We start from the raw sequence: 11,461 nt of genomic DNA on the forward strand, positions 1-11,461 counted from the left end.
GTTACTGGGTCAACAAGAAGTTTCTGTTCAACAATCCAAAACCGGGTCTATATGTGAGAAAAGACACTTTTTACATGCTAAGAGAGCTTAAAGTAGAGCTCAGACTAGTCAGATACAACCACCGCCTTATTCACAGCAGCCAGGAAAAGGACTCTAGAGAGAGCACAGACTAGGCAGACAGGAATGACGACATAGCTCGTCTAAAATCCAGAGATTTTAGGGAAGACTCTGGGATATGGTTACCTTCAGGTACCCAAAGTCCACCATTATGAGGCAGCAGCACTTGTTGGCTTGAATTCTTTGCTTTGTCACCAGGTTTTGCAGATGGAACTTCTTTCTTTTTCTTCACAAACTCAAAGAACTCTGCCACCTGGCGAGCATACCTATACAAAATGTAGCACATTGCATTCAGTAAATGCATACTCTACCCCTTAGAACCAAAGAAAGAAAGTAGAGGCACTAACATGGAATGAGAAACACACTAATTACCAAAACAAATCCTGAAAACTGAGCACACAAGAAGAGTGGAAATAGCACAAATTAAACTACTATATCAGTATCTGAATGTCCAGATTGATGCATCAAGGTATCAGTAGCATATCTAGACTAGAACAAGATGCCAATAGAACAAAATATGTTGACAACCACACCTATCCAAAAGAACATTATTAAGCCAGAAACATTTTTTCGCCCCGATAAATAGCCAGGGATCTCTTTTTGATCTACGCGGAATGGGTTTCTAGAATACACATCAAAGTCAACATGAAAGTAGCAGGAAAACTAGACAAGCATAGACCTCATCACACGCTAGCAACTCAACCAAACAAGTAAAAAGACTCCATAGCTACTCTTGTTCTGTTATTATTGTTCTTCATTCCTTTTTTCGGGTTTTTTATCGTCAACCAGTTCAGTGTGTCGATGAGATCAAGTTGTTGATGTAAAAATGTGGATAAGATTCCATTTATGATGGCATGGTGACTAGTGTGAGAACCATGGGAGGCCAAGGTAGTGAATTCCCAATTACAATTGAGTTACATCAAGGATCAGCTTTAAGCCCTTATTTGTTTGTGCTTATCATGGATGATTTAACTAGAGACATTGAAGATGAGGAGCCTTGGTGTATACATTTTGCTGATGATAATATTTTGGTGGATGAGGCAAAAGTAGGGATTAACGCTAAGTTCGAGATATGGAGATAAACCTTGGAATCAAGAGGTTTAAAGATAAGTAAAACAAAGACGGAGTATATAGTGTGTAACTTCAGTTACACTAAGACGGATAACAAGATGGTGAAAATTGATGAGAGAGATACCGCAAAGTGAGTATTTTAGATATCTGGGTTCAATCATAAATAAAGGTGGTGATATAGAGCATGAAGTTTCACAGAGAATTAAAATAGGAGGATGAAGTGGAGAGATGCGACCGAAGTGTTGTGTGATTGACATTCCTTTAAAGCCTTGTTGAAGGAAAATTTCATAAGACAATCATACAACCGGATATGATGTACAGGGCACAATGCGGGGCAGTTAAGAAGCGTCATATAAATAAACTAAGCGTAGCGGAGATGAGGGTGTTGAGATGGATGTGTGGCAAAACTAGGAGGATAAAGTAAGGATGACCATATTAGAGCTGATTTGGGAGTTTCTCCGATACATGATAAGCTACGAGAAAGTCTCTTGAGGTGACATGGCCATGTTCAACGTAGGTCTTGGGATGCTCCAGTACGAAGAAGTGATTTGATTTAGATTGAAAAAACTAAAAGAGCTAGGGACAGGCCTAAAATGACCCTAGAATAAGTCGTGAGGAAAGACAGGCATAGTTTAGGCCTTGTATCAAGTATGACCTCGAATAGAGTTGATTGGAGGGCAAGGATTCATGTAGCTGACCCCATTCAGTTGGGATAAGGCTGAGTTGTTGTTGTTGTATTGTAGCCAATGAGACAGCTAGCTACATATCAAGCCATGAATTGGAGAAGTTCAGGTGCTTACTTGGCATGGCCACATTAGAAATTGAATCCAGTATCACTTAAAAGTATTAAGAACCCATAGGCCAACGGATTCCAAAAAAGTTGGAAAGCTAAAGAACAAGTCTAGTCTTTGTTATGGTTTTCACAATCTGAAACCTCTTTCAACATCAAAATTAAGGAAGTTTCAAGCAATTGCCTGCCAAGAAATTATGTCTCAGCCTCCAAATTTGTACTCAAGGGAGTGATGGATGAAAAGCATAAGGTACAGCATATCAAGCATATTTTATAAAACTTATAGAGGCGCAAGAAATAATATTTAAAAAAAAAAAAAGTGAATCACATCATTTCACTTGATTTCCAAAGTAACAGGGCCTGCAAAACTAAATTTCCACCACTTTGTTGAAGGGCAAATTAAACGAAGTCAATTGATTCATTGAATATGGCAGAGAGAAATGCTCACATTCCTCTTGTACATGTTGAGAAAGCAAATAAATTAGGCATCCAGTGAGGAATGCTCAAACTGATCCCATACTTCAGTTTTAATTGGTCCTTAATTCGTATCCTGTTTCCCTACATCCACAAGCTTTTGTATCCCAACAAAAAATGAGAGAAAATTGGCATGTTTGAGCTGGGGTTCCATTGTGTCTAGAGAGATTTGCTAGTAAGTAATGAGAGAGCATGAGGTAATGTTCAAGAAGAGGTGACTCTTGGAGGGCTAAGAGCTCAAAGAGAAATTTTCCTAGCAAATTATATTAGTAATATTTTTTTAACATTCAAAATGATGGTGATTTTGGGGGGCTAAAATTCAAGGAACCTTTCTGCTTTTTGCTTTTCTTTTCTTTTTTTGTGACTTTGTTTTTTTTTCTTTTTTTTTTTCTTTTTCTAGTAAAATAGCCAACTTAGGTCAACCCAACTCAACTCAGCTCAGCCTTATCCTAAATGGGGTTGGCTGCATGGATACTCTTTGCAATCAACTCCACTCAAAGCCATACTTGTTAAAAATGAAGAGCTCTATCGAAAATAGCCAACTTAGGTCCTTTTCTAAAAATGCTACACCACTTCTTCCCATTTTCCTAACTGAACTAGCCAACTTAGGATTTTTATTTTACTCCTGAAGAAGATATAAACTTTCTTTTGGAATCTGTAGGTGGTGATGAAGAAGACAGGTTTTTGTTTCTGTTAGTTTAAAATCTTCCAAGGTTTTAACTGTCTGGGGTTCTATATCTGGGCTGGTCTTCAAGGTCATTTGACACAGAATGAACTGACAGGAGGCCAAGTGGGTAAAGGATGGTTTTGTTTCATCATTAAAATGTTTAAGATCCATGGACCATTTCCTTTACAAGCTATATGCCCGTATCAACTTGCACAAGAGCGGGACATGTCAAATGAAGCCTAAGCGTTTTGGTCCAATTTCTTCCCTTCATGAGAAAATGTTTGAACTATACTTCTGTCAACCTGTAATCACTGGATTTGGAAATGGCAACAAACATTCACCTGCACAAGTAAGTCATTAGTGCCAAGCAGCTTTGTGCGGACTACTAAGGCAAAGAAATTGATAATACCCATATCAAAAGAAAAGGAAAGCTGGGTTTTAAAATATTTCCCACCCTTTTTGAGAGATCTTCTAAGTTCGTAACTGACATTCAGAAAGAAAAAAAAATTTATTTGTAAGAAATGAAAAGAGACTTGGAAATTGAAGTAACGGCTTGATTATAATGAAACTCAGATTATTTCAAAACCTAGAAATATTAAGAATCACAAAGAAAACAAGATGGAGACAAAAAACAGGGCAGCGGCAAAACCAAAAGATGTTTTGGTGAATGCAAATAAAAAGGCCTTTTTCTTCTTCTTAGCTGTTAATACAATGGAGCCACAATTAAACAGTCCAGATTTATATCGAAAGTCATCATGCAAAGAAGCATAATCAACAATCCAATATCCATATGATCATGAATAGGTTACAGGTGTAAACTTGTTAAGGATCACAGAAAATGATACTAGCACACTAAAGGGGAAAAGTAATAATGGCCACATCACAATTTTTACCAGCACTTGTGGAGTATGTTGCTACAACAACAATAAATTCTCTCATTGCATTGCAAGGGCCGAAAAAAGAAGGTTCTTGGAAGAACAAGACAACAAGTACAAGACCAGAGAGAAACAAAATAAGGAGAAAGAAGATGTTATTAGTCATCTAAATTCACTAAAAATATCAACTTCTTAGTGAGAAAATAAGAATACCAGCCCACTGAATCAGGAAAAATAAGAACAAATTTGTTGCATAGTAGCCACAGAAATTACCGATATAATAATACAAAGCTTCTTGGGACAAGATAGTATGAGGCTACCAAGCACGGACACACACAAGAATAAATTGATAGATAGAATCACTGTTAGCAAAAACGCACGTTCCTGTTTTTTTGGCGTTTTTTAATACCTTGGATTTAACTGACCATATCTCTCTCTCCCGAACTCTGATCGGCTTGATTCTTTCACCGACGTAAAGATGACTCGAAGAGCAACATTTTTCATGATATCACCTTCAACTCAAAGTCAATGCATGAATACCGGAAATAGAAGCATGTATTTCAAATAAAAATTCCTCAATTTATATGAGAATAGTGACTTTTTTTTGTTTCGTTTTTTTGAAATATAAATGTTTAAACCCCGTACCGTCCGTTTTCCGTTTTTTACCGTTCTCTTTTTTTTTACCGTTTTATTTGACCGTCCGTTTGGAATTTTTTACCGTTTAAAACCCGTACCGTAAAACTCCGTTTTATTACCGTTCCCCTTTTTGCTAACTATGGATAGAATAACCATCTACTTGAGAAAAACAACAAATCACCTAATTATATCAGTTGCAAATCAAATTCCAAAAAACTAAACAAAGCTTTTATAATCTTACTGTCTCTTGGCTTCAATGTCCTTGCTGAAATCAATGTTCGGTTCACAGTCCAACACCAAAGCTGGGACCTGTCATGAGCAAAATAATGCTAATGCATAAACTAAAAAGGAACTTGGTGGTGAAGAAATTGAAAAGACATTAGTAAGGACAACCTTTTGAATGCTTGAATGCATATGATCACCCTCCAAATAGAAAATACGATCCTTTATAACAGAATGTAAAGAGCTGTCCATATGGTGGGGTAACTGACTAACAGATAAAACACCATGATTGCCACTTTGGGAGGGGAATAGCCAGCTTTCATGCTTTTCATGCAAGTCACGCAGATAATCCAGACTAACCCCACTCTCCTCCGCTCTCTTGCGAACCAGCATTCGTTTATGACATGTGTCGGGGCTAGCTCTAAGATAGATGAATCCATCAGGGATAAGCCCAGGCAGACATGAAACAACTGGATCAAACCACGAGTCATATATGTTGATCTCCATCTCACTCATCCAGTTTGCTTCATGAACAGCTCGTACAAATACCTAAATCATGCAATGACACAGAAAAAAACCTTAGATTGTGAAATGCAATTATATTTTTCTCAAATTTGAGGTTCAAATCTGGACCAACAGAAATCCAAGGAAAGGTTAAGCGTAATAGGATTAATTTTAGGTTCAACTAATCACAACAAATGACAAGTTGAATGCTTACCATCCTATCACTGAATATACTCCTTTCCATCAATCTAAGGGGTTTAACCCCACCAGCAGATTCTTTTTCCTGCATGACCCTTGTCACAAACACATAATTCTGGAAGGTATAGGCATACCTCTGTGGCTCGGCATAGAAAGCATCCAATATATTGAAATGATCAGGACCTACATCCTGCCACTTGGATATAGGCTCTGGAACAATCTCAACAAGATCACGTAGCTCGAGTGTTTCATTCGCTATCCTCTGAAGGAAAGTGGTCTTTCCAACGCTAATATTTCCTTCAACACAGAAAGTGAGCCGTTTCTTCTGGGCAGGCTTCTCTTCCAAGTTTGGGCTTTCTTCATTTAACTCTTCATCCATGCTTTCCTTAATATAAGAAGTTATGCTCTCAGCGTGACTTTTGTGAATTATCCCTACAGAACTCTGTAAATACTCGACCATCTTCTGACTAGACTTTCCAAAAAACTGCAAAAAAGAATGGGTTGAAAGCATCGTTAAGGGAACACTATAGTCCATCAAAGTTAAAAGTTGATTGGTAACAGATTCTTTTGTGAAATAAGCTTAAAAGCACAAAAGAATAGGGTAAAAGCATTCCCGTGATAGGTGCAAAAAATACAGAATGCACAAAAGTCACAAGATGTTGATGACTAAATATGGGAAAAAGAACTGTGTCCGGGAGTGTGGTCTATGCCAGCACTCCCATTAGTCTATCTCTCTCCTTACCATATGAAAAGACACATCTGCCCCCTTGTTTTCAGGAGAGAGATAGACACATGGGAGTGCTGGCGTCAGCCACACTCCCAGACAGAAAACTATTTCCCAAATACATATCTAAACCAACTGGCCCTCCCACAGAATGGATATCCATTTGTAATGACAGATTGCTAGTTGGGAAGAACTCTTCACTCAAGCATCCCAATCATGAACATCAACCATACAGTTTCAACTTTGTCCATGCTAAATTACAAAAGATCCTTCTACTTCAACCGCAAATAGAGATGTCTACAGAAAAGAATAATTACTCCAGCTGCTAAAAGGAGTCAGGCCACGATATTATTCAAAATTGATGCTTGGTTCAACTCAAACTGGTTTAAATTAAAAACATATAAGAGGCACTATATCACCCTAATGATTTCACAATGAACAAAGAGAAGCGACACAGTTTCTTCTTCTCTCTTACACATAAGACACCTACTCGCTAGATGATATTCCCTCTCTCCCTAAGGACACACACCTCCTCTAAACTTGGTAGTAAAGGTCTGCCCCAAATTTTCCCCCAAGAAGAACACCACCTCTACAACTTCTTCAACAAGGCTTGCGTAGTAGGGTTTCTTTTATTTATGCAATGTTAACATAAAAGCGGGGTACGCTGCACCTCATGAAAATTCATTTATCGCACCTTATTTGTCCAAGAAAATAACAATTTTGAGAGAATTTCACCCTATCAAACAGACTCTTTTCTGTGTATGATACTGTTTTGAGCAAGGGGGATTGGATTATTACCTTGTCTCTGTATAGCTGCTTGAGCTCGGAGACTCCGGCTATACCCTTATCAACCAATTTCCTCAAATTCCGAGGCCCAACTCCAGGAATCGTCAAGAGGTCAGGGTTCCCAGGCAGAGCAGAAGCAGAACTAGAACTACCCTTCTGCCTCTTCTGGAACCGTAACGGTCGAGATTCAGCGTTAACCGAAGATACTTCTTTTCCTCCTTCATTAGAGCCACCAACACCGCAAGACACGCTGTTCTCAGAGCTCTTTGAGCTCTCGGCAACCACCAGAGGAAGTCCACCTTCTGTCTTGGTGTGGAACCAAGCAGACCCAAAAGCGGAATGCCCTTTTTTTAAGACGACCCAGGCTCTTCCTGGGTTTTCAGAATCAAGAGAGCAGCGGCAAAAGCTACCAGAGCTGCTTGAAGCAAAGCAAGCGTTGGCGGCAGAGGTTAAACTGGGCTTTTTGTGAAGAGAAACGGTGGGAGAGAGGTGGAGATGGAAGGCAGAGGAAGTGGGCATTGTGGGTCGTGGGCGGAAAGAGGAAAGGTTGAAGAGAGAGCCGCCGTTGTCCTTTTCGTAGCCGTTCTTCTCGTTCTTGCTAATGTTAAGGCCCCAAGGAGAAGGGTTAGCTGAAGTGCAGAGGATGGGGACCGAAGGGCTTCGACGAATGAGCTTTTGCATCCCTAAGCATTGCAAAGTTCAATTACATAGGTCCGTTTCTCCTGTGTCTTCTTCTTCTGCTGCTGCTGCTGCTGCGACTGTTCTTGTCTTCGTCTTAGCTGCTGACGCTTCTGCTGCTACTGAATCTCCTTTTTGTAACATCTGAATTCCCGGTAGAGAAACTGAGAGCGGGAATTGAAGATGGTTTTTTATTTCTATGCCAGAAAGAAATGGTTGGAAACTTTAGAAATATTTCTATGCTAGGTGCTAATCCGACTTCTGATTTCTGAAATTCTTTTGAGAAGAATCCCACAGATTCTAATCAAAGGGTCTGACATCATCGTTATGTTTATTCCAATTAAGAAATGATAAAGGGAATATCCCAAGTCTGGCGTTGGGCCCTACAAAATGCAAAGTTCCGTACTTCTAAAACGTCACAGCTAGGGCTGTAAACGGATCGGATTCGATTCGGATAGTGCTATATCCGTATCCGATTAGTTATCAGTTGGATTCGGATAGTGCTAAATAGATACGGATAGGATATTTTTTTCGTTTACACGTAAATATACCTTTTCGGATAGGTATAGCCTATCTGTATCCTCATTCGTTTAGTTTTCAAACGGATTCGGATAGTGCTAAATGGATACGGATACGGATATAGAAATGGATTTTGTCTATTCATTTACACTCCTCGTACTCACACCCTGTGATTAATAGTTTTTTTCATAAATTTTTATGATAAAAAAAAAGGGAAATTTATGAAACACCCACTGAAAATGGATCGAAACTCAGATTACCCCCTGAAATTTGGAAATACTCAGATCATCCTCTCTACACTAACGGTGTTAGTCTGCTGTTAATTATTGTTGTAAGAAGACTATTTTAACCTTGTACTAAAACTTTAGAATTAAATTTACAATACTACCCTTTCCCTCTCCTTCCTCAAATCGCTAAACCAAGAATGAGAATGGAGAAACCCATTTAGGGTTCTAATAACCACCACCATGGTCTCTTGCGGCGACCGAACCAGAGGCTGGCGGCCAAGCTCAAACACGGCCAACGACCGTCAAGGTCCGACGGCCATAACCCCGGCCTCAGATGCCGGTGAAACCCCAAAAAAAAAAATCCCTAAATAACTTTTCCCCTGTTTGGTGAAGAAAAACCATTAAGGAACCTATCTGTGCAAGCCAAGATCAGAAAGATCTTCATGCCTGCTCTGAGCTTCACCATGACTGAAGGAAAGACCTTCGAAAGGGGTGGAATAAGTCTTAAGAAACCAATTGAATCTGATGGTCAGATTCAGATTAATTTCAGAAATCAAATCTCCAAAAAAAAAACCCCAAAAACAGGGTACCGCCGTCATTATTGCTACAAAGATAGAAGAAGGGAAAGGAGGAGAAAAATGTAAAAAAAACAGGGAACAGAGAAGGGAAGAAGAATGAGAAGAATAAAAAAAGCAGCGGCATTGGGAGATTTGCTTTGATTTCATCTGAGGTGAATTTCGGTTTTTGGAAAAGAAAAAAAAAAAAGGTGGGGGAACATCAAGGATGCTTTAGATTTGCTTTGATTTCAAGCTAAATTACAGTTTGCTTGCATTTTGACGCTGATCTAAGAGCCGATCTCATCAAGTTTTACTGATTACACCCAATATCTCCTGGAATGAAACCCACTTCTGAGATCTGTCAAACCTTTGAATCTCCAGCTTTTTGGCATATTAAACTCACCACCAAAATTCTCGGTAGAATGCTAAAGAGCAGAAAACCATTTTCTTCTCCACCCATCCACAACAGAGATAGTGTTAGGGTCCCAAGTTCGTGGGCTTTGATCGTAACCAGTCAGTTCATGCCTGTCTTCTCTCCTGCGAACTTCAGAAATTGAAACCGATGGTTGAAGAAGAAGGGTGCTTGAATAAGGGCGTGAGTGAAGGCAGACTCTTTGTCAGTGGTTTTCGAGTATATCTCGGCAAGCCATGTTTCAAATTCGTAGTCTTTCTTCACTCCGGCGAACTTCAGTTTTGGAGTTGCAGGTCATTTAGGAAGAGAGTGAAGAACGAAGAGGAAAGAAAATATTCGAATTTAGGGGTTTTTCTTGTAAGGGTAATATTATAACTTTACGTTGCACAAAGGTAGTTTAAGGTTTTAAAAAATATTTAAGTAGCTGACTTCATCATTTAAGGGTGGATTATTAACGGTAGGGTGTAATCTGAGTATTGGGCTCTAATACAGGGGGTGATCTGAGTATTTTCAAATTTTTAGGGGTGGTCTGAATTTCGATCTATTTTCAGGAGATATTTTGTAAATTTTCCTAAAAAAAACTATGAGTGGCATGGCCCCTGCACCTACACAGGCCCAATGACGGGACATGCAGCTGCACCTGAGCAGACAACATTCTTTTTCCAATTTTTACATTGTCATTGAAGTGGATTTTCATCTTCTCAATTGCATATCCATTATACTTTTAAAGTGCATCGGACGGTACATTTTATTTGTACATTGGATTTTTATTCTGATACTGAAAAGATTGAGAATTTGACAGAGGAACTTAAATCCATAACTCCTATAGGATTTCAGATCAATAAGGTTATGTACGGAAAAAAGACTATCCCTACTTGATCAAATGGCAAATCAGGGGAAACCAACGACACCCCCCCCCCCCCACTTGATCCTCCACCCATGAAGGATGAAGCTCCTCTTTCTTGCAGTAGAAGTGGCGATCAAGCGAGGGCTGATGGTGAATAAAACCCTGAACCACCTCCAAAATCAAAAAGCTTCAAGCTTGATCTCAATCTTCATTAGACTCTCATTTTTGTTTTCTTGATGACCTTCCAAACAGAAGAGAACCCATCAATCTCATGCTACTTCTGTACCGAACCATGCCAACCATGCATTCTTTTCTCCTCTGCTCGCTTTGCAAAGCTACAATACTTCTAGTATCTGTATATCCATTATATTATGATATATGTCATATTTTGGATTTTTATCCTCTCAAGTCCGTAGTGCACCTCACTTGCGAATCTAACCGTATACTCAATACTTGAGAAGATAAAAAGACGTCACTGCCCATGTTTTAACAGTTAGATTCTCAAAAGTGATGCATTGGAAAGTGCACCGCACTTGAAAGGATAAAAATAGAAGTGTCTTACTGTCTCACTGACCGATATCCTTAAAAAAGTACAAAACAAAATCATATATAGATATATGCAAAACTTAAAATGTCACATGGGCATGAATGCACCCATGCAATGTTGAAGTTCATTGGCAAAGGTCGAAAACTAATTTGCATTGTCATTCATATATCAAATTTATGTGAGCTTTATATTTATCTAAGCAAAAGGAGATATTTTGCAGAACCAGTAGACAAGGACTGTGAATTTTTACTAACTATATGTACATGTTGGTACACATAATTTATGTTCGGGTTTGCAGTTGGACTAGGGGTGATCTGATCTTGTCATGTTCATGGTTTCAAGATATGGTCTTGGATCGGTGGATAGGCCGATATCATATTAGTGTAACGGTTCGTAATAAGGGTAAATGTGTTAAAAATAGAATGTTTTGTGTTAGTCGGGTTCAACCCTAGCTAATATGACCCGAACCTAAAAACCCTCAAACACAAACAATCATGTTAGGTTATGGTTGTGTCAAGTTTTGCCGCACATTAAATTGATTTGAACCAACTATGAATCATTCTAATTTTATGTGGACTAATATTAAATATCCTAAAAAAATTTGCACATA

General features: G+C 38.8%; 1 protein-coding gene across 1 annotated transcript; it reads right to left on the reverse strand.

Annotated features, from left to right (window-relative positions):
• Positions 1-7,766, reverse strand: LOC122656617. The gene is made up of 5 exons (XM_043851217.1): positions 7,077-7,766; positions 5,571-6,038; positions 5,024-5,401; positions 4,872-4,939; positions 1-383 (listed from the first exon to the last, which is right to left on the reverse strand). The coding sequence occupies exons 1-5, from the start codon at positions 7,743-7,745 to the stop codon at positions 170-172; spliced, it is 1,797 nt and encodes a 598-aa protein (XP_043707152.1). The 5' UTR covers positions 7,746-7,766; the 3' UTR covers positions 1-169.
• Positions 7,767-11,461: the final 3,695 nt, after the last annotated feature.

The sequence above is a fragment of the Telopea speciosissima genome, chromosome 3 (genome assembly GCF_018873765.1).
Source record: "Telopea speciosissima isolate NSW1024214 ecotype Mountain lineage chromosome 3, Tspe_v1, whole genome shotgun sequence".
NCBI lineage: Eukaryota > Viridiplantae > Streptophyta > Magnoliopsida > Proteales > Proteaceae > Telopea > Telopea speciosissima.